Raw genomic sequence first — 24,597 nt, forward strand, 5'->3', positions numbered from 1 at the left:
TGGCCAATACACAACATGACAACATAAACATCAGTTGAGGGCTGCAATTCCACTTTTAAATGGCAAAATGATTTCTTAATGTCTAGTGACATATCAGGGCCATTTTATAATTAACAGATATAAATTTCTTACATACTGTTCCTTTAAAGTACAATGTTGTGGCAAGTGCCAATTTTTTGGCCTGATGCCAAACTTACTTATGCCGACCCCTGGTCTAGCACACAACCATCTGTAAATGATCCTCTGATTTATTTTTATTATTAAAACGCTGCACTGTCTCATACATCAGAGCACAACTAAAAGATAAAAACAAAGATAAAATTGACAGTAAAATATATGCTGCATTTTGAATCTTGCAAAAGATTAATCTGTGGGACTTATATAAGGTTTGCTGAGAGCAGGTAGAGAAAATAAAAGCTTGGAATAAGGGAGTGACGTGTGCTGGTAATCGCAGTCAAATTGGATATTTGCCCTGGAGTTCACAATAAAAGCCCTTACATCTCAGAACAGGGCCAATCTTGTCTCAAGGCTACACAACGACCCTCTGCAAATCTAAAATCAAATAGGCACCCACAAAACATCCATAACTGAACTTTAATCCTAATTAAATCTCGAGTCCGATTGCTGGATGCCGTCTATTGTATAATTCTCTATTTAAAAAACGAAAAATTCAATATGATTAGTTCACCCTCAGTGCACATGACAATTGCCAAGAATTAATGTTAAAGCAAAGAACGATTTAACAGTAACTCAGTACAGCAGTAATTCATCATAATGCAAAACATTGCATGCACTTGTCAGGTGAGCGAATGGTGCTGCTGTTTTCTGTGTGAGCTGGAGAGGGTTTGGAGAGGGGCATTTCTGAACTTCACATCACACACTGCAATTAGTGTGGGCTGAAGATGCCTCTGTGTGTGGGAGAGAGAGAATGCTTGTGTGCAAAAGTGCAAAATGCTTGTATGGAAATGTGTATTGTGTTGAATTTGTGCAGGATATGTGAAGAGGACGATCTTTGCGGTTAGACAGGTGTTACGGGAATGTTTGCGCAAAGAAGTTTGGTTGATAAATATTAGTCACTACATACTTTTTTACTGATCTCTATAAAATAAAGACAGAATGTTTTTTTTCCTAAATGTCTGTACAGTACAGAAATTTAAAGGCAAAACATCAAGTAACACTCTATTCATCCTGTCTGTTACTTCTGCATTTCTGAAAGTTGTTGACTATCTGTAGCAGAAATGTTCAGAGGTAGGATCAGATGCAGCTGACAGCTGGTTGAGACAGTTTTAGAAAATAACTGTTTTGAGGGCATGCAGGTGTACTGGTAGGTGTCACTTGTGTATTTCAGGACTGTTGGGTGTTTGAATGGAGTTGTCTAGAGTGTGCAGACAGATTTTGATGTAAGTGTAACTGTGCGTTCACACCACCCGTGGTAGAGGCGGCAAAAACTCGCTATTTGCGCATAGTGGGACAATTTAACATGTTGAATTTACTCGCTTCATTCGCGCGTGAAATTCTAGTCATGCAAGACATTCACGCGGAAATTCACTTCATGGGAGGGGCTTCTGCGACTCTGTGACGGTTGGCCAAGATGGCGACGGCAACCAACGCCTACTTTAAGATTCAAAAACGATCTTCACACACCAATGGGTGACGTCACAGGCACTACGTCCATATTTTTTTACGGTCTATGCTCTGCTCGCTCCCTGTAATCACGTTACTACTAGAGCAAGCTCCTGATTGATTAACGCGGCGCGGATATCCGCCAAAATTGTGATTTTTCAACTTGCGCGTTTCCCGCGCCAACACTCAATTCGCGCAGAATGTGCTAGCCGCGCCAGCCGAGCCTTCCGCACGCTCCGCGCCATTCACACAAACCCCGGCGCAGGAGGCCTATTCGTGTCTACACGCTGTATGTGTTAGGGAATGTACTGTGTTTTAAGGTGAAAGCCAATTTGTTGTGTGTTTGTACAGTGAGAATAAAGTGTGTGATTTAGTCTGAATAAACAGCAGGAAATTTGGTTGTTTTTGTGAGCTCTATTAATTCCTTTATTTATTGACCATACACTTAAAATGACACATTTAAATATAATCCTATAATCCTAACAACATCAGACTGTGAAGAAAATGGCACACATAAATATTGTAGGCATAGCCTACAAGAATGATTTAACGTCGGAATGTTAATTAAAGCGGAAACAAAAACTTTAATGTGGAGAGGTGGTATAGGTGTTAGCGGGTATAAAGGTTAACAATGGATACGTTTCTGACAAAAAAAAATGTTTTAAAACATGGTGTAATTAAATAAATTTCAACCGTTAAACTTAAATCCTACTTGATTACCAATTTGTTGGGGCGATTAGGTACAGGTGGTGCTCAGAACCCTTCTCCACTCCCAAAGTGGGGAATGGCAGAAAAAGTTTGAGAAAAACTGATCTATATCATGAATGCACTTTGCATAAAAGATTTTGGAAGAGTCTGGTTAAGTACTGAAATAGGATTTTTAAATGCAAATTTGTGTCAGTCATACTGTTTACATACTTGCTATAATCTTTCAATTGACTTCAACACTCTGGATGAAGTGGCAGAGTGTTTAAAGCTTTAAGAAGTAAAATAAAAGTAGACTTTTTAATTTATTTTATAACATTTATTTTATTTATTTTTAAAGTCTTCTAAAGAATTAGAATGAAAACAGAATAAAAGAGTTCTTGTTTTTAGGTGAACTATCCCTTTAATACAGCAAGTGAAAGCTAATACAACTGTTGGTAAAGAGCCTTGCTGAGAGCCCTCCTAGCCAAAATAGCACAGCGAGTGGGCGAATTAGCACTCATCACTGACCTGACACAGGACGTTATACAAACATTTTTGGGAAGTTTTATACCAAACCTGGCCCATCTAATATTAGATAACTCCTGTAGCATTAGAAGGCGAACATACCTGCGAGAACCCTATTGACGGATGAGTGTGTTGCCAGGCCTGGCTGCCCCCTCTCATGGAAGATTCCAGCATATGGTAAAAACTCAGGCAAGGACCGCCTGAGAAGGAGTGAAAAACAGTGTTATACGAATAAAACAACAAGTGAACGTTTTATATTTTAGAAATGATAACACACATGGAAAGAATGTGTGTCATTTACTACCTGGGGGCAAAGCGACCGAGGGAGGGGGCAGACATGCGTGCATTACGAAGAGCCCTATGCCTGCTTCCATTGCCCCTATAGACAAACACACAGAGTAAATAATATTACAGCAAACTTGTATATTTTCAACTAACTAGTTATAGGAGTAAACTAGCAAATGGATGGCTTCAGAACTAACACACAAACTAAAAGCCACCAAACTCCCATTTTGATTTCATGAGGTTCTTAAAGCTTAAATGTCTAGCTTTTTGTGCAATTAGATTTCAGCTGAATGAGGACATTAATACACTTACATATGAAAAAGTTGGAATGATGAATAAAGAAATAAAAGGAAATTTGTGTCAGACATAAATATTAATATGAAGGCTAACTAAAAGACTGATGGGTTGCATAAGTATTTTAATGAATATGGATCTGCGGTCCCAGGCTGCAGTGAACGCTGAACTCTTCAGCCAGCGGGTGGAATTATTCATCAGCCCAGAGGAGGGCATCTAATGCGTGCCAAAAAAAGAGAAAGGGGGGCATATGGGCTGCGTGGTTTAAAGTTGAAAGAACGCTGATATGGAATGGACAATTGGAGAGCTTAGAGAGAGGGAAAAAGAGCCATTTTTACTGAAACAAGGACAAGTTACAAAATCGCTGAAAGCAGTACGAAAACAAATGAAATGGTATTTTTATGTGAAAAATGTGTCATGGGACTCCATAATTGAGACATTTAAATGAGAAAGCATTGCTGATAATGAGATGGAAAGGGAATTTTAACTGTTTAAATTTTGGAATAAAAACTCATGGGTTGGGTAATTTAAAAAAGTTTAAATGAAAAACAACTGTCCTATTCCAGCCCTGGTCCACCAAAAACCCTACACGTGTGCCCCATCTGCCATCACAAGTCTCATCAAGCATCAACTACCGTATAACCAGTCTCTGTCATAAACTGTCTGCATCTCCAATATTTGCTTCACTTTACAATCATTATATTTACAGAAACTAAACATGACAATGCAGACAATGTTATCATTAATATTTTTTGGCTGGATAAAATATACTCAAATTAACATTGTTGTATGTATGCATGTAGGTTTTTTATATATTTGTTTAAGTATGTGTAAACCCAATGTCTTCGCATCTACTTACTTTAATAATTGTAACATTTTTCATTGTAAAACTGCTTCAGAAAAATGGGTAAGATATTATGAAGTGCAACGGAATTTAATCTATTGCAAAAAAACACAACAAGTAGGAACTTTTTCCTGACAAAAATTTCAGCGGCCAAAAAGCTCACTACAGTGCATTCCTACAACCAGTCAGAACCAGTCAAAGAGCATTTCAATCCCAGGTCAATGTAAAAAGCACGCTCATCAAAAGCTATACGAAGACACGCTAGCGGCAAATCTGGTAAATTGTTGGCAAGCTCAATAGTAGGTGGGTTGAAAAGCAAAAGTGATAACATTTTGGGATTCAGAGCCTGGCCTGTATGTTTGCTGGGTTGCCAAGCAACATACCAGGAAACTAAATCCATAGAGATTTTTATGAGCGAATATGTGTGAGTCCGAACGCAGGAACAATCCTGTAGCACAGGCTTTATGTGTTTGTGCTTGTATACTTACTCAAACTCTTCAAAGCCAACTTCATTGTTCTCTGCGTTGGAGGCGGGGCCAGAGGAGAGGTTGTCTGTATTAGACGAGTGGGGTCGGGGTCTGTTGGGGTGGCGGATGGTGCGTTGCCGAATGCTATCACGGCGAGAAAGATACTGGATCATACGCTGTGCATAATATGCTACAGGAGGCAACCTTCACATACACAACACAGAGAAATAACAATGTTAGATTTTCATTGGATAACATTGTCTAGCTAAAGACAACTTTAAAATAAAAAAAGAGAGTAGGACAAGGTTAAAAGATTCAGTTTAATTACATTTTATTTAAAAACGCTTCTGAAGGTATAGTTACATAGTTAGAGTCATTTCTTAGTAAGTAATGTAATAGTAATCCATTTAAAGCCACAATATGAGTATGGTCTAGGTCGGACAGTGCTTCCCAATCCTGATCCTCGAGGCCCCCCTGACAGAAAGTTTTAGATGTCTCCTTATTTAAAACACCTGATTTAAGTTATCAGCCTACTTCAAAAATAGTAAACATGTCTCCCTAACAAGCTGATGAGTTAAATCAGGTGTGTTAAATAAGGAGACATCTAAAACTTTCTGACAGGGGGGCCTCGAGGGCCAGGATTGTGAAGCACTGGTCTAGGATGGTGTACATGGAGGTATTCATTATTGTTAGTATCATATAATACTCATATTGCAAACTATATACTAGTATTAGCGTGTTTACTAAACAAGTTCTTAAGCTTTTTCTGTGGTTGGGCATCAGTTATTAGTGGCACCTTCTCTATACAGTTTTAAAGGGGACATGTCAAAATAATTTTTTAAATCTTTGGTATCCCCAGATTACGTATGTGAAGTTTTAGCTCAAAATACCATATAGATAATTAATTAACATGTTAAAATTGCCACTTTGTAGGTGTGTGTGTGCAAAAATGTGCCGTTTTGGGTGTGTCCTTTAAAATGCAAATGAGCTGATGAAATTCAATTTCATTTCTCTCTCTCCCTTCTCTCTGCACTAAATGGGTGTGTCGTGGTTGGATAGTGTAGATTAAGGGGCGGTATTATTATAATAAAATCTCCTTATGACATCACAAGGAGGGCCAAATTTCAACAACCTATTTTTTCATGTGCTTGTAGAGAACGGTTTACTAAAACTAGGCTACTGGGTTGATCTTTTTCACATTTTCTAGGTTGACAGAAGCACTGGGAACCAAATTATAGCACTAAAACATGGAAAGTCAAATTTTCATGCCATGGCCCCCTTTAAGTCTCTTTTTAAAAACACAATTGTTTAAGGCGGCCTATTAATATCCCATTCTTATAACATTGCATATTGTCGTTGTTTATCTGTCATTTCTTTGGTTTTAAATTCATATGTTTTAAAGGGGACATTTAACAAGACTTTTTTAAGATGTCAAATAAATCTTTTGTATCACCAGAGCGCATATGTGAAGTTTTAGCTCAAAATACCATATAGATAATTTATTATAGCATGTTCAAATTGACACATTGTAGGTGTTAGCAAAAATGTTTTGGGTGTGTCCTTTAAAATGCAAATGAGTTGATCTCTGTACTAAATGACAGTGCCGTGTTTGGATTAAGTGCAGATTAAGGGGCGGTATTATCCCCTTCTGACATCACCAGGGGAGCCAAATTTCAATTACCTATTTTTTCACATGCTTGTGAAGAATGGTTTACCAAAACTAAGTTACTGGGTTGATCTTTTTCACATTTTCTAGGTTAACAGAAGCACTAGGGACCCAATATAGCACGTAAACATGGAAAAGTCAGATTTTCATGGTATGTCCCCTTTAATGTTCCGGTTTTTGTGTTTATGGTTTGATTATAATGTTCATCACTTTGGTCAGTCCTGTGGTTTTTAAATGTGCTTTATAAGTAAATGAACTTGAACTTCAAAGTTATAACAGAAAAAGATCAACGAACAACAAGTAAAAAAATCACATAAATCAATAAAAGATCAAAATAAATTAAATTATTATATAAATTATATATAATAAATATTTTTCTACATGTGATATATTAATCAAACTAATACATGTGCATATTTTAAAAATGCATGTATTAATGGGGAAACAACCATGAACTTGCACTGCATTCAAGGTACGTCTATCAGTGTGTTCAATAAGAATCTAACCCACAATCTTTGTGCTGCTAACGCAAAGCTCTACCAACTGAGCTAAAAGGAAATGTATTCATAAAATGTATTCATTTTAGTTTCAGGGATATTAGTTTAGGACATTTGTGCTGTTATGAGCCGTTTTATACAGTTTATGGTTATGGAAAGCTGCTGGAGCCTCATTTTGCCTTGGGTTAGTTGTGCAAGGGCTATTTAAAAACAGATTTAGTTTTATAAGAGAAGTTTAAATAAAACAGGCTTAGACAATGGTAACTGCTCAGTGCTCACAACCAGTAACATGAGAAAATAACAGCATTTATTAAGTCAAACGACTTGCATGTACAATTACAGGGACAGAACCTTGGCAGAACTTTTCAGAGCCCCTTAGGAACTGTACAACAGCCAAAACTTTGACAGTCCATCTCAAAGACCCTAAATACAAAAACACACACACACGACCCGTTTACTAATGCCAGCATTTCAGCATCCGAATACTGTTTATCACCCTGTGCTTGAGGATATGTTTAAGATTTAGTTTCAGACAAGCCAGGCAGAGAAACACCAAGACCCACGAAACAATGTATAGTGGCCTTTTACCCCTGGGAGTGTATGTGTTGGAGTTAAGAGTATTCCTCTGCCAGGATGGCTTCTTTCACCAAGTACATTGCCCTCAAGAGCAAATAAGTCCATTCTGGTCATTCACAGGTTAGGGGTGTGTGTCGGCCTGTGTGTTTATGTACCCACCACCAGTGGGAGTCCGTGCTAACAATCTGTCTTGATCCCGAACCACAGCTGATTCCTCAGAGCTCAATGACTCACTAGCCACAAACTTGCTTTATTATAAAGCCTGGCTCACAGAGTTACAGAATGCTGACAGGCTATGTGTGCGTGTTTGAATTATGGGGACACTGGGGCGCCTGCAGGTCTAAAATGTCACGCTGCTGTCCGGCAGCAAGATACACAACGTTCCTCATTACCCCAAGCTCACAGGACAAAAAGCCAGAAGCAGCAGCTTGACTTCAAAATTCACACACCATTACACAACAGTCACACAATTACCGGGCCTTTATACACACCAACAAACACAAGACGGGATAGCTGAAAACACTGTAGTGATATTCTCATATCAAGAACAAATAGTTATTTTTCACTTTTAAGGAGGTGGTTGCAATTTCTGAGCAAGTTAGTGGGAAGGCATATTTTAAGTCGATGCACACTCTGTTTCTATTCAAACAGAACTAAAAAAAAATACAATACATTTAATATAAAGCAATCACATTACTGCATTATGACACAGATATTAACATTATACAGAGTTCCCAGGCACCTTGGTTAACTTCAATTTCAAGGACCTTTCAAGGACTTTCCAGGTCCAATACCCTCAAATTCAAGGATTAAAGTGGCGACACATTACAAGTGAGAGCAAGGTTACATTGTGTTACCTTTTAAGATACATTGTTACAGTTCCCTTTCGAGGGAACTCGCACTGCATCACTGCGGTGACAATTTGGGGACGCCTCCAAGGGTAAGTGCGTCTGAATGTGTATATCAAATTCAACCAATGGTGAGGCTTAACGACAAAGACCGGGTGATGTGGGAGCCTGAATGTATATTGCTATCTGAAATATTGCCAAAGTCAGCGTTTCAGGGACGCAGGAAGTATGGCAAGGGAGACGAAGCGTCGCGTTCCCTTCTCATGGAACAACAGTTACATACGTAACCCGAGACATTTTCATGTGTGAAACACAACTATGCAAAAAAGCATTTTGGTATGAATCAACATTCACATACAGAAGATATAAGCATTTAAAGCAAACAGTTTAGCACGTGTGCTTAAAAGGCAAAAAAAATATGATATTATCCTAAATTACACAGTGAATAATATGGATTTTTTTCCAGAAAACTTCTTGCATAAAATAGATTCTAGCACTTGTAATGACCTGTATCTATGTATGTATATTTTCAAAACTTCCCCTTGAATTATTTCCCCCAGATTCACAAACTTTCAAGGAACCCTGATTATATTGTAACCAGGTCCCTGCTGATCCTCACCCCTAAAGGCAAACCAAACAACAGTCAGAGAAAGGAATCCCCTGCCAGGGTCAGGGTAGATGGTCCCGTAATCTAAAAATATCATATCATAAAAGAGACACAAGGGACAACTCCAGCAGCCATAATACTCTTACTGTAAACATCCTCAAATACACACCCACCTTGTGAATGGCAAGGATTTCAGATCCGGCTACAAACGTAAGGACTATCTTTAAGAAAAAATCTACTTCGAATTTCCAACACTTCGGTTACACTCCCTGCCAACCGGCATCACAATCACTAAAAATCTCATTAAACTGCACGAGGACATTAGTATGCTCATTACAGACTGCTATGCAAAGGCTAAATGAATAAAATGTGTAAGTAATGATGTGCGGTTTGCCAGACTTGGCTAGGAATCGGTTAATAACCCGTTAAATCAGGGCATTTGTTAAAATCAAGTCTGTACTGTTCCCGATATATCCGAGAGTTTGCTAGAGGCCACTGAAATACAAGAAAGAGTCCTGCAGGTGAAATCACGCTGTTTTGGACTGGCAGGGTACAAAGTTAGATGGACAGTTGTGTTGCGCGAGGGCCATGACTCAGTGTGATGTGCGTATGCGAGTGTTTCTGGTGTGGGTGTGCTCAGCGTTTCATTAGAATGCCATCTTCTGCCCTTTGACTCGCAGCAGAAAACAAAACGGATCGATTCAGACTCTTTTTCAGGCAGTTTGGTTTGTTTGCTTCTTTTGACTCTCCTAAAGATCAAGATCTGCATTTTATCAGAGATCAAGCAAATATAGCTCATTTTGCCTCCAAACACCCTTAGAAGTACAGAGCTTGTGTCATGTGATAATTATTAGCACAGTTTTGAACTTGCTAACTGTGGTGATTTTCTCTAATCTAATGAAGCAACTGCTATTTATTTAACAGTAATGAGGTTGCTTGCCATTTGTTTTAAAGGGGGCATGGCACTAGCCTGGCTCCGCCCTCCTACGTTCTTCCACTTAATTTTCATTTCGCTTCAGAAGAACGTCTGGGACTGCTGTGTAGAGTTTCGTTTTCTCTGGCAAAAATCTGCAGGTCCAATCAGCAAACAGCGGGGAGTGGCTAAGAACGCAGACGTTGAGGTCGTGCGCCAGACTGAGTGACATACGTCACGACCAAACGTTAGCGATTGGTTATGGCAGATTCAGAGTGACTCTGGGCAGATCCAATAGTTTTAAACTTCAACAGAGGACCCTCCTTAACGGAAGTAATGCTTTACAATGGAGCATGGCCAGACTCTCTGTACAAATGAAATGAATGTACGAGAGTCTGGTTGCACCAGGCTAGCATGGCATGAAAATCTGACTTTTCCATGTTTATGTGCTATATTGGGTCCACAGTGTTTCATACAATCTAGAAAATGTGAAAAAGATCAACCCAGTAACTTAGTTTTGGTAAACCATTCTCTACAAGCACATGAAAAAATAGGTCGTTGAAATTTGGCTCTCCTTATGATGTCATAAGGAGCTCTTATTATAATAATGCAACCCCTTAATCTGCACTATCCAACCACCGCACTGCTATTTAGTGCAGAGAAAAGCACAATTGAGTTTTAATTGCAACAAACCACCATCATTGTGATCAGCGTTTGAATTGCATCAGCTAATTTGCATTTTAAAGGACACACCCAAAACGGCACATTTTTGCACACACCTACAAAGTGGCGATTTTAACATGCTATAATAAATTATCTATATGGTATTTTCAGCTAAAACCTCACATATGTGCTCTGGGGACACTACTAAAGGTTTATTTGACATCTTAAAAAACGTCTTGTGCCATGGCCCCTTTAAAGCAGAGAAATGGCTCTTGGTTGTTCAGGTAAAGGTTTTTGTTGCATATGAAGTTGACATTGTTCCCGAAACTTGGCTAAATTCGAAGCTGAGAGTCAGTGTAACACTGAACTTGAGCATAACACATGGGAAAACAGCAATTGAGGATAAACTATTCCACAATTCTGTGTAAGTGAAGTTTCATTGCACAGCACTGGCCTTTAAACACACTTTAAGCTCAGCTGTGCACATGAGACTCTGATTAGAAGGATTGTTTGTTAGAGTTAAAGCCCATATGAGTATAAAGGCCTGTGGACTATGAAGTGTTTGAGATGTGTGTGCAAGCTATGCTCAGTGTGATAAACTACTGCCCCCTAATGGACTACATCTGCCATATGAGAACACTTCGGGGACATTACCTTTAAAGACTGTACAATATTTAAAGTCAGTTTTCTTTCAAAGAAACCAATGAAATGGTTTCTTGAGGATACATTCACAAAATGTCTTGGTTAACGTAACAGCAGAACCCAAAAGTCTCACTTCTTAAAACAACCTATCATTGAGGCTAGTGTGAATGTGCAAGCATGACTGTTACTAATCAACAGGCTTTTAGTTTAAAAAGATAATTCACCCAAAAATGAAAATTCTGTCATTTTCTCACCCCCATGTTGTTCTAAACCTGTATGAGTTTCTTTATTCTGTTGAACACAAAAGAAAATATTTGCTAAATAAATGTGAGCACAGTTGACGGTAGCCATTGACTTCTATAATACTTGTTTTTTCAAAGACTACCGTCAACTGTGTGGTTACCATCATTTTACAAAATATCTTCTCATTATACATACAAATAACTCATACAGATTAAAAGCAACACTGTTCCACCCCCAAGCCAGCGGGTCATCACTGATATCAGTCGCCTACCCTTGGAAATAGTGTTCTCTCTGAGTCTGGTGGCCATTTGCGTTCACACTAATTTGAAGACATCTCGCTGGGATGTACTTGATATTTTTCAGTTTGTGATGTGCACACTACCCCGGGTCGCACTTCACCACCGCGGTGGTCATAACAACCGTCAAAGCCCTAATTGTCACCTCAGTCATTCATCTGTGCTATGAAGAATTCTGAGGGTGTCGATATTCTGACAAGCATCTCATTAATATTGCCCACTTTGCTATGAGAGATAATGAAGTGCACGCAGACGGGGCATAAGGTCAGATCAAGCTTATTTTCATGTGAGACACTTTTCCTAAGATGCCTTACCTGTCTTGTCCTCAATGGCCTAAGCTATGTCATTACTGTGGCATCTCTCACACATTTTCTGAATGTTGTCATATCAATGTGACCATCGACTTGAAACTTCTCTTCATTATCTGTTTAAGTTCACTGGCTATATGAGCAGCAGAGCATCAAAAACAAGGCCCATGTTTTTGCAGTAGCTCAAATTATGTTTTTGGATTGGGTAAGGAACATACAGTATATTTTCATAAAATATTTTTCATTTGAAACAAGAAAAAATTGGTTGCCCAATGCATGATCCTTTAGACTAGAGGTCTTCAACCTTTTTTAGCCCAAGGACCAATTAATGGATAGAGAGGAGGAGTACATGTATCAAATTATAAGCCAGATTTACTAACAGCTTGTGCCAGCGCAAACCATAATTTTGCTGTTAAATAAATGTTGGGATTTACTAAAAACACAAAGTGGATAATTAGCGCTAAAAAGGTTTAGTCTAGTTATTTTTGTAACTGACCTTATTGCATATTTCTAGGAGTTTCACTTTCGCAAAATTTATAGGAGAGAATTAAAATTATTCACACAAAGCAATTTACTAATGTTTGCGTGTGTGATATTACTGGTATTTGCACCATTATTTAACGTCGAAAAAAGCATGTCATAAATCATTTTGCGCTTAAAATGGCTGCAATTGTTGCTGTAAGAGAAGGCATCGCAAAGATCAGAGCATGTGTGGTACAAGGCAGAGGATTTTTTTCCACACGTAACAGTTTATTTGGAATGCCAGAGGAACATATTATTTAAAAATATTGTTTGCCAAGCCATGTTTTCTAATTTGGTGGAGGGAATAAAATAGGATTCACTAGAAGTCATCACATAATAACAAGCATTTCAAAACCTTCATTTTTTTCTCCTCAAGTTCTTTTCAGTGTACTATGGCATTGTTGGTCATTATGGTAATCAGCTGTTGCGCCTGTGGTATTTAATTTGCACATTTTTAGTAAATAACCCACAGATATTATCACTACCATCTGCACTTTTTTGGAAGTATGCACTCACACTAATTTGCCATGTTTAGTCAATCTGGCTTTAACTACGGTGGCCGACAGGGGTCACTGCACTGCAATGAAAGAAAACACACGCAAATAGAAAAAACACCAACGAATCAAGAAAACAACTTCATCAGTTTGACAACACTGCAGATACTCACAACACAAACAAATTTGGAAAAGCGTGGCAAATCCTCCCAAAATAAAGAAATACAGAAACGCTTTACAATTTTTACAAAACAAACAAATACAGAAACTCACTGCAAATACGCACTGCAAGCAGAACAAACAACGACGGGAGTGTTTTTGGGGAATTGCAAAAAGTGATGCACCGGAAATTGTTTCAGGACTTTTCTCAATCCGAAAGCTGCGTAAGTCATCAAGCCTGGTTTATTTAAGTTAACTGAGCATTACATTTGCAGCCATAAGCATATTACAACAATTTACAATTAACTAAGAATAAAATTCAAATGTATAATTGTTTATATTATGAAACGACACATACATACACATACATATCAACATTCATTTTGTTTGAAAAGCGGCCAACATTTCCCAGACCAGTGCATTCCCAGCCACTTTTTGTGACTCCCTTGAAACACTTCCATTGTCATTTGTTCTGCTTGCAGCACGTTTCTGTATTTGTTTGTGTTGTGAGAATTTGCAACGCTTTTCTGTATTTGTTTGCGTTGTAAGAAAAATACTTGTTCCAAGTATCTGCAGCGCATGCGTTGTCAAACTGATGAAGATGTTCTCTTGATTTGCTGGTGTGTTTTTTTTTCAATTTGAATGTGTTTTCTTTCGTTGCCATGCATCAGGGTTTCCCGCAGCATATTTCATTTAAGGCGGCCCGCCTAAGCTTGGAAACCCTACCGCCTTAAAGGTAGGGTAACAGATTTGATCCTGAAACATTTTTTGTTATGCTGGTTAAAAGTCTCCTTACATCCTGATAGCAATCACTGTTAAGTTGTTTAAATGTATTTGTAGAAATTTATGTCATCTGTGAAAGGCGTAGGACCAAAAAATGTTCAACAAATCATAGATTTCGGTCCGAACGGACGTTTCCATTTTTGTCCCTCATACATAAGCATAATTTGAATGCCCACCGCGCAGCGAGTCCACGCAGACACCATACGTCATCGGCGCGTTCACGTGCGCTCACCTACTGCCTGTAAACAGTGAGAACAGCAAACTTTTTTGCTAAATTGACAACCTACACAGGAGGCACAAAACTAAAGGCATCTTTTATAACAACAACAGCAAAAACTGCCTGGATCAGCAAGAGCAAAAACCCAAATGAACATCGGTAACTTTACTGCTTTACCACGAGATGCAAACAGCTGCAGGACGCAAAGGGTCTGAAAGAGTCGTTGCACAGTTTATTTTGGTAAGGTAGGTACGCGATATGTTTGTATTGAGATGGATTCAGATATTCTACTTTGATGAAACATTGTGTTGCTTATGAAATTTGTGTTCGTTTACGGATTAGCGTAACGATATAGTTACTACGTCTACACAACCGAACGTGTGCTTAAACTAATTCTGATGTAAACCAGTTGTTTGGTTATTTTGGAAGTGTTATTCGACTTTGTACTGCAAAGTTGTCTCACTGCTGAATGAGACATGAGATGTGACCGTCTGATCTGTGCGTGTTCATGTGTTTTGGAAGAGGCGTGACTTTGGATGGCGGTTTGACTTGAGGGTGGGATCGGGATTTCATTGCTAGGCGGCTACCGTTAGCAATTTTTTAAAATGTGTTACCCTACCTTTAACTAGATCATCCCAAAAAAAAAAAATGTGCTGCACAAAAGGCCGTCAGGTGCATCTCGGAGAATAGGGCGTACGCGCATCAAACCGCGAGCGGGGACGCGCGCCACTCGGCCAAAATGAGAAAGACGTGGTCCGGACCGTCACTGTCTGGAGGATAACTAGCCAGTTGATAAAACATCTCAGAGAATAGCGCAGACGGGCTTCACACCGCGAGCGTGCACGCGCACCACACGGCCGAGATAAGACGTGCTCCGTCGCAGTGGCGGCAGTGGCTCAGTGGTTCATGTAGGTTGTCTACAAACCGGAAGGTTGGTGGTTCAATCCCCGGCTCCACCGGACCAAGTGTCGAAGTGTCCTTGAGCAAGACACCTAACCCCAGCTGCTCCCGACGAGCTGGATGGCGCCTTGCATGGCTGACACCGCCGTCGGTGTATGAATGTGCGTGTGAATGGGTGAATGTGAGGCTAATTGTAAAGCGCTTTGGATGGCCATAGGTCTGTTAAAAGCACTATATAAATGCATTCCATATACCATTTACCATGTCTGGAGGATAGCCAGTTGATAAAACACGTGTCCGGGAGAACTGTAAGTGGACTTATGTTTTGGGTTTATTTAAGCCTGTTATTGTATAAGTCTACAGTTGGTGATTTTGTTGTTTGAGCAACCTGCTGGCTAGGTTGCACGTGCCTGACTCGATATAATTGTTAAGCGCTCTTGCTCACTTTATTTATGTGCATTATTTACATGCTACAGTAGTTACACTCCTTTAAGATAATGTAATTAATAGTGGGAAATAATCAGTTTTTACAATTTTTGCGCTATCTATCATCGTTCGTCCATCACACAGCTATTCCTGTTAGAGGTAAAAACATTGAATTCATTAATAATCTAGTATGTGTTAATTTTGTGTCATAGTTTCTTCAAAATGTTTTATTTGAGTGTTTTAAAAAGAAATATTTTATTTATTTATTTTAATAAATATTTTAATTTTCATCAGACGCATACGCCCCGCCCATTTAATTGCCACGCCCTCTGCTCCTACCACCCACCCAACCCTACCACCTTAACTAACAAAATTTCTGCGGGAAACCCTGCGTGCATTGACCCCTGTTGGCCACCTTACCCAAGACTTTTATTTGTTATTTTTTAACTTTGTAATGATGGTTATGTTACAAAAAATATATAATTTAAACTTAATTTAATAGATTTTATTATGGGAACGTTATGCTCTTTATGCATTGTGCTTTATGCTTGAACTTGAAATAATTTTGCATTCAAACATTATTTGGAGGACCACCAGTAATATCAATATGGACCCCCAAGGGTCCCTGGACCCCCTGTTAAAGACCCATGCTTTAGACATTTGGAACATCACCTGCTTAGATAATCATGATCAGGTTCGTCTTCAGGCATTTCCTGGTTTAAGGCTTCTTGTGATACATTCGTTGAGTCAGAGTTGGCAGATTGTCTGTAAAAACTCTCCACTTGGCCTGTTTCCTGGTTGAAGACAAGCCCAACTTCTTGCTCTTCTGACTGACTGGTAGCAGTACTGTGGGAAAAGGGCACACCTGATTCTGGGACATCACTGCGGGGCTCCATGGATCTCCGTTCAGAAGGGTGAAGATCAGACTGAGAGGTTGAGTTGTGATAGGCAGGACTAGTACTTTGCCAGGCTGGGGTTCTACCAGCAGAAGTAGCCTGACTAGTTCTCTCCCCCGGTTGAGTACCTTGATTGTAGGTGAAGGGATTGTGACAGACTCTACAGCGGTTCAGGTGACTGGGGGATGTGTTTTCCCTACTGTAGACTGGCTGGTAATAAGATGGGCCTGGTTGCTCTGGGTCCATGTTGTTATTTAGCATTTCCTGAGTCCTCTGGTCCTGAGTACCGCCCTCCCCATTTATGCCCTCGAGGTGCTGCACTTGGTCATGCCTGCGCTCATACTCCATATTGTGGTTACGATTACACCGAAGGACATTGTGTGTGGAAGGCAAATTGCTATTATCCTCATCCTCTGGTGGGTGGTGCCTGCTAATACTAGTCCCTGATGAACTGCTACTATTATGAGACTCTGCCCCTGGTAAAGGAAAACCCCATCTATGGGTAGGAGACGTGTAAACAGGTGACTGAGTAGAATCCCCTTGCTGTCGCAGGACAGAAAGCAGGCTATTGGAGGAATTGCTGGATCTAGGTGGAGGCATACTACTTCCTTGCCCATTAGAAAAACTGCTAGTCCAGTCTGCCTCAGGCAAACGCCCTCTACCTTCCCGGCCTAGCACCTGCTGCTGAAAAGATAGGCCAGTTCCCATTCCTACTACACTCCTTCTCCCAGAGCTGGAAGACAGGTGTGAGAATGTGGAGGGTCGATGAGAAGAACGAGATTCAGCTGGAAATCGTGGTAAACGTGGCTCTGTGCGTGCAGAAGAAAAAGTGGATGCATGTGAATGGCTGTCCTGGGAGGCAGGGTCTGCAGGGTCCTCGTCAGGTAGAGACGAAACTCCCGTTGTCGAGCAGCGGCTACAGAAACAAACCATTCCAAGTGACTGGACACAGCTATGGTATGGCATTCGGTAACGATCCCTCAAAACCGTGTAACGCTCAGAAGAGAGTCCAGACGAATCAGAGATCTCATCAGTGGCAGCACCAAGAGTGCCTCCGCTCTGGGGCGTAGAGTTACGGGAAGTGAGGAAATGCAAGAAATTGTGCAAGATGCGTCTAACAGGCAGGGTTGGATGGGAGGATTGTTGGCGGAAATGAGGCGTCTCTAGACTGTCCATTGAAATCTCATGATCATCATCATTCTAAAGCAAACCAAAACAAAGCACAAAAAGCGTTAGCAATGGCTCGCTACTAAAATAGCAACACTTAACTAGGTAAATTAATGTCTAGATTCGCCAGTTGATTTGAAGGATTCACAATGGCAGTTAGAAGGTTGTGACCCAATGGATCAAATCTCACCAATCTGCAAAAAATGTAATATTTTTTAATATTAACAGAGAGTAGCTATTAAAAACAGTCAAATGCACTAACTGGTTAAACTTTACCAATGCAGCGTTATCTACAGTAAATGTCTAATAAATGTCCACTTTCAAGTGACAGATATGTATAGAATGTAATGGAATGAGATGTAATTATGATGTAAATTATACCTGACTCTCTCCGTCTCGCTGGCAGTCTTCACAACAGTGAAGGGCTCTTTTCGACTCCAATCCCACAGATGCACTTCATTGTTGGTGGCAATGAGCAGAAGCTGAGCGGTTGGATGAAAAGCAAGAGATGCGATCGCCGAATTGCTTTCTGTGAACCAACTCTCACTGCCTCCCTGCAACAGAATCACACAATTTAAAAATAATATTTGCCAGTACAGTAAGAACATATGCTGCACTGTAAAGCAAAGTGTACAGGCTGACAAAATACTGATTCTAATATTAGGTCCAGACTTACATGTAGGTCCCAGATTCTGACCTCTCCGTCCAAGCAACCAGAGGCAAGAAGTCCAGCAATACTAGGGTGAAAAGTCAAGCACCACGGCGTACGCCGGTGACCCACGAGAGAGTGAACACACTTCCCTGTCTTAACCTCTGTTATGTAGATGTTGTGGTTCACATGGGTGGAGGCCATTAAAGTCCTATGTAGAGACATACAGTAAAATGAAAAACGCATAGGTTTTTATTAGGGCTGTCACTTTTGTGAAAAAATCATTTTCGATTAGTAATATATAAGTGTTAATTGAATCGATTGTAAAATCGATTTTCCATGTCTAAAAAAGACGTTTCCATTTAACGCCAAATAACAGACAAATGTAGTCAGCATTGAAGTCAGCAATATTTCTTATTCATTGTCATTAAGTTTCGTGCAGAACAAAAAACAGCAACAGTAGTGCAACATTCTCTAAAAGAGTGGACTGCTGCCATAAATGAAAAACATTACTGCAGGTTCAGCCGGCTGCTTTTATGATTTAGGCAATTCAAAATTTATTTTAAATAATGATTCGATCCATTTCAAACAACTGTTCGAAAATGAAACTTTAAATAGACTTACTTGAAGTTGAGAACATGCTGTGTATTTTATTAAACGTAACCGACACTTAGGCGGCACTAGGCAGGCATAATGAAATGCGCAAAAAGACTAGGGCCATTACAAATTATTGGTCAGGAAAACAAGTCGATCAACATTTTAGGGGTCAAGAGCAGAGCGCTTTTCATTCACTATGTCCATCTGTTGAGAAGACGCACTCCGACCGCACTGATGTCCCAGGCAAACTCGGGTACTTCGTTGCCAGCTGCGTATTTCGTACTGCCAATCTTCCATCTCAAAAGCGGGTCGCTGTCAGCTCGCAAGGGTGGCTCCTTGTCATAACTCATCATTCATCTTCTGTAAGGTCACAATTTCGACGCTGTCTGGTGTTGCACAGGTTTACTGACGTTGTCCTCCATTTTCTTTGCAAAACACTAGATGCAGCGATTGAAAGCGTGAAACTATAGGTGCGTAAAATTGCTGGGTATTTTCTGTCTAGCTTTCGCACACCTACTGCACTTTCGGAATTCTTTATTTTCTTTTTCTGCTTGTTTGTGAATTTTGTTACTCTATATTTGTAACTTTTTAATTCTTTTAAAATTAATAGTGAACATATTTGGTTAAAATCGATTGCCTTTTTTCGTTTTCGAAACGTTTTTTGGTTGGTCCGATCGATTGTGCAATCGATTTTCGAACGAAAAGTGACAGCCCTAGTTTTTATAGGACAGGCTTCTGATGTCTGTTAAAATAACAAGTTCGGTATTTTACACTTAAAGCCCTGTTTTCAGATTGTTTATGATGAAATAGAACGGTTTTGACTGAAATTTCGACATATGCTGCTGGCCCAAGAATTTTCGGTTTCTGTTGTATCACCCCCCCCCCACCCCCCATAATGGCTGTATAGGTGCACTGGAACAATCCTTCCTAAAATGCATTAAACTTTCGTTTACAAAGACGTGAAACTCACCGAGTGGTCAGGGGTGTTCACTGATATGCTCACACAAAAATCGCTGCAAAAGATGCTTTCCAACAGGTGTTTTACCATTCGTTGTAAACGTGTGGATCTATTTTTCCAAACGCCTCACACCTGTATATTCTTCCGTTGAGAGCTTGAATAATAGACACTCCAGCACAGTTGGTGGCGATAATCCGCCTTTGCCAATTGCAAGAATACAAACAATGTTCCCGGCACGGAGTAATACCGTACCTCACAGCACATCTAATACAAGTCAATGGAGTTCAACAAAAAACGAAAATTCTCGGGCCAGCATCACGTTTCCAAATTTCAGTGAAAACCGTTCTATTTCATCATAAACAATCTGAAAACAGGGCTTTAAGTGTAAAATACCGAACTTGTCCTTTAAGCTGCATTCAGACTAGCAGCAACTAGCAGTAGCATGCAATCTCATTTATTTCAATGGAATCTTGTTGTTATCCAGCGACACGAGCAACAATGACCGTTGGCGACCGGATGGGGCGTGTCCAGTCGCGCGACAAAGTTAAGAAAAGTTTAACTTTATGCAAATGATGAGTGACTTTCTGAAGAAACTACCAATAAGAGCGAAGCAGTGGAGTTCACGTCATCTGTCTTTCGTACGTTACTAGAGTGGATGTTACTCATTTGTTTATGACAACCAGATTTAGAAACGCCTCCTAAAGACCTCTTTGAAAGAGTCAAGTGACACACAACGACAAAGCCACTTATAATGTGAATGTACCTTTACAGCAACAATGTTGCTGGTGGTGTAAACAGAGCTGCAGTGTAGTCGAACGTAGACGGAGTCTTAAGTAAACAAACAGCTGGCTTTAACGTGACAGTGCATCATTTTCAAAGTGAAAGTAATTTTATTCAGTTTGCAACAGTGCTTTTGCCCAAAATAGTGAACTTTTTTCATGTCTATGAAAAGTGAAAGGGGAACTTGCTACATTAAAGCAATATGCCATTATGTAGGCTATAGTTTGCATTTATCATTGATGGAAATTTGCTGACTTGTATTACAGTGTTATTTTTTGCTTCAAGTAAGCTTATGTTCACTTGAATACTTCGGTTTTAAATCATAAAGGCCTTCCTGTTTGGTTAATAACATCAATGTTAATCATATTAAATGCGGGGTGCATGATTTTTGAAAAACACTTTGGAAAAGGGAATCGGGGCGAGTACCAAAACACTACTACTAACCGACATCTTTGCCTGGGTTGCGTATGTGTGGGGCGGGTCTATCAAAAGAAGGCCCAGATTCTATTGGGGTAGGGGCGTGTTTGTTTAAGGTGATTTCAAATATCAACATTGGCTTTAAGAGATCATGCACTCCACCTTTAATATGTTGTAGTAGGAAGCCAGGGCCTATTTGCATAAAGCACCTTAAGTTTTTCCCTTAAGTATGACACTTAAGGGGTAAATCTCCCTTACCTAAAAGAATAATTTAAGGGTGTTGCATACAGTATAATCCCTTAAATAGTTATCTTAGGTAAGGGTAATTGTTAAGTGTTTCACGAAAGCGACCCAGGTTTGCTGTTATAAAAAGGTTTGTTGCCATAGAGAAAAACTTGTGTTTTTACCATTTTGGAAGGAGGCTGATAAGTTAAATCAGGTGTTTTAAATAAGGAGACATCTAAAACTTTCTGGGAGGGGGGCCTCGGGGACCAGGATTGGGAAGCACTGTCATAGGTATTATCCAGATATGAATTTTTTGCTAATATTGCACACCTGTTGCATACATCCGCAAGACATAAGCTATTATAAGAGTAATACGTTCTTTTACACTTTTATGTACATGCACAGTGTGCGCAGGGTGCATGAATGGTCAACACATGGTTTCATGTGTTGATGGTAATGTATAGTGTGGACAAACATTGTTTCTGAAATGCCAGTACAGATCTTTTTCATTTTAAAGTGCACCTATTTCATTGCTTAAAAACAATGTTAATTTGTGTATAAGATATAATACAATGTGTTCGTGTGATATATATTTTTTCCGCATACCGTACATTTTTGTAGATCCAGGTTTCCCTCTCTTCCTGTAACGCACTGATTTTGTACAAAACACACTGATTTGAAAAGCGCTGTGTCCCTGATTGGCCAGCTAATCTGTATGTTGTGATTGGCCTGAATACCTCTGACATCAGCCGGAAATGTGACGCTCCTTACCACAATGCAATGCTTACAGGAGTTAACTTACAGGCTGAGGCTGAAGCGGGAGGAATATGTGACGTCACCTTCAGCGAAAGTGCCTGCGGTTACACCCACTGAGTGGCAAAAGACTGAGCGGCAGAATTTGAGTACAGTGAGAAATCAGCGGAAACACATGAAAAACGCGTCTAAATGGGAAACAGCTGTTGTGCGTTTTTATCATTTTACAGACACAGAAAGGAGAAGTAAATAGATCGTTCATCCCAACGTCCACTGACCACAGGTGGGTTTACAAGTTGCTAGGGTCACATCAAGCCAGGGTTGCCAGGTCCAAGAAAAACTTTTCCAGCCCAATGACAACTTAAAACCCACCAAAAGAAATTAAAACTAGCCCAATTTTTACATTTGTCCAATCACAGTTGAAAACTGCGGGATTACAACAAAAGGCTGTAAAATAGACTGTTACTATTGCTTTTAATGTACTTTCCAGATTAAAATTTTCTTAATGCACTTAAAGTGCTCTATTCACACACTATTCCGTTCTAAATATACAAAAAAATTCTACTTTAGTACTTCTTAATATTATCTTAAGAACATCTAAGTGTACCCAACCATGCTATTTTGAGACAGTATATGAACTCTGCCCTTGTTACATAGTATCTCTGTATTTAATTTTTTTTATTTAACTTGGAAAGATCATACAAAGATGGGTTCACGTGGTCTGTAAATATCCTCTCAGTATATACATACTTCCTCACGTAAGGTAATTTCTTGTTTCTGACGTGATATTAAGAGCAAAACGCGCCCCTCCACTCACTTTTCCACTGACTTCATGATGCTGCAGTGGTCCGTGGGTTGACAGGTATTGCTTATGGGATTAATGCACATTAGGAAAATAAAGAACATTCATTTTATAAGTCTACAGATGAACATTTTCGCGTCCGCGGCACATTATAAAACTAGCCCAAAAAAAACGCAACCCGCGGTTCCGAAATTTTTCCCGCAACTGTATTTTCAAAATAGCCCAATTGTATTGGAAAACCGCAAACCTGACAACACTGCATCAAGCAGAGGTTTGACTTTCTACTTAAAAGTATTTTTTCAAGTATTTTTATTTTATCCATGTTTTTCATTGGAAAACATACATCCAAAGCATATCATCATAATTTTACTCTATTACATTTCATAAATACAAGTTTTTGTTTAACATTTAATATTTATGTACATTAATGTACTTTTACTCAAGTAAAAGTACACAATTTTAATGTAATGTAATTAAATAAATTGTAATATTCAATATTAAAGAATACACAGTATGATTCTATGCTTTAGAATGTAGTGAAGTAACATTTTCCCAATACAAACACCCTAATAAAGCACAGATGCTTGGAAAACCAGACATTTTGTTAAACGTTTGCCACTCGACGGGGCGAGTTCCAGCGTGGCCACGTGGAAAAGTGACGTCAATGCATACCCTCTATTATGATAATATTGTTTTGCCTACATCACCAATCCCATTTACGTTGGAGACGATAACTTGTGTCATCGTTTACTTTGGGGTATGTACCTTTTGCATGTTGTTAACATGTACTAATACACACTTACATACCAAAGGAAATGTAAAAGCGTGATTTGGACCATTGATGCCCTCTAAAATGCCTTTTTAAAACTTTTTAAAATGCAAATGCTTTAACGTAAACACCACCTGAATAGTAGACTAGCTCTTAATCAAATGAGAACTAAAGGCTATGAATGATGAGTACACAATATTCTCACCCATCTGGACTGAAGGCCAGGAGAAAGGTTGAGCGGGGGCTGTCTGGTAACTCGACTTTCTGAAAGACCAAATAAAAGCAGCATTACAAAAAGGCACTAAAGAAGAATTAATTAAAAGCAGTGATTTTGCCTCAATACAACATTTATACCAAATGTGTAGTAGGTATATAGTAGGTTGGTTGATCTCTAGAAAATAAACATACTGATGAAAAACTGTACCAGGGTCTTCCAAATGCATAAGTGTAAATGTAATAACAGTCTTGCTGTTTATTTACAATGCTATTGTCTGTTTTTCCTAACCCCAGATAATACACAGAGACAAAAAAATCATATATTCAAAGTGTTTCTGTTAATCTAACAATCTTTAAAAAGCAGACACATAGAGAAATATCTCATGAACTATCTAAAAATCAACTCTGATCATTTGTTTATTAACTGTGATAATGATGCTGAAATGAAAACAGCCCCCAACAGTTTCCAGTTGCAGCCCCACACATTTCAAGATACACTGAAGTGAGGAGAGTAATGAAAACATAGCAGCATGACGGTAAACAACAGGCGTAATGTAACAAACATTGCTTTCAGAATAATCAATACACCTGAGATGCAGCTTCAGAGCTGTTTGTGTTATATAGTTACCTGACTCCGCCATTTCATATGCTGTGTCTTCTCTTCCACAAATTCCAGTAGGATTCTGTGTGAGCCAAGGCCTTGTGATCCTCGCTCTCGACTAGACAGGATACACACGGAGTTCTTCTGTCTCATCTTCATCTCTACACCCCCCTCACTATTTCTCTCTCAAAACAGAGGCATCCGCTGGCCCACCCACACCAGACCACCACTGCTACTGTTGTGCCATCATTCTGGGGGAGAAAAAAGCAATTACCTTATTAC

General features: G+C 39.4%; 1 protein-coding gene across 2 annotated transcripts in view; it reads right to left on the minus strand.

The window, feature by feature from the left end:
• ambra1a (autophagy/beclin-1 regulator 1a) overlaps positions 1 to 24,597 on the minus strand; it is a 90,711-nt gene that overhangs the window by 65,202 nt on the left and 912 nt on the right. For both annotated transcript variants that reach the window (XM_055206726.2, XM_055206727.2), the window contains exons 2-10: positions 24,343 to 24,566; positions 23,704 to 23,762; positions 18,225 to 18,408; positions 17,930 to 18,102; positions 17,676 to 17,742; positions 16,158 to 17,581; positions 4,747 to 4,929; positions 3,140 to 3,214; positions 2,938 to 3,035 (exon numbers count right to left, since the gene is read on the minus strand). In XM_055206726.2, coding sequence (XP_055062701.2) covers positions 2,938 to 3,035; positions 3,140 to 3,214; positions 4,747 to 4,929; positions 16,158 to 17,581; positions 17,676 to 17,742; positions 17,930 to 18,102; positions 18,225 to 18,408; positions 23,704 to 23,762; positions 24,343 to 24,474 — 2,395 coding nt within the window. In that variant the 5' untranslated portion in view covers positions 24,475 to 24,566. The remainder of the gene's footprint in view (positions 1 to 2,937; positions 3,036 to 3,139; positions 3,215 to 4,746; positions 4,930 to 16,157; positions 17,582 to 17,675; positions 17,743 to 17,929; positions 18,103 to 18,224; positions 18,409 to 23,703; positions 23,763 to 24,342; positions 24,567 to 24,597) is intronic.

The sequence above is a fragment of the Misgurnus anguillicaudatus genome, chromosome 21, assembly GCF_027580225.2.
Source record: "Misgurnus anguillicaudatus chromosome 21, ASM2758022v2, whole genome shotgun sequence".
NCBI classification, from domain to species: Eukaryota; Metazoa; Chordata; class Actinopteri; order Cypriniformes; family Cobitidae; genus Misgurnus; species Misgurnus anguillicaudatus.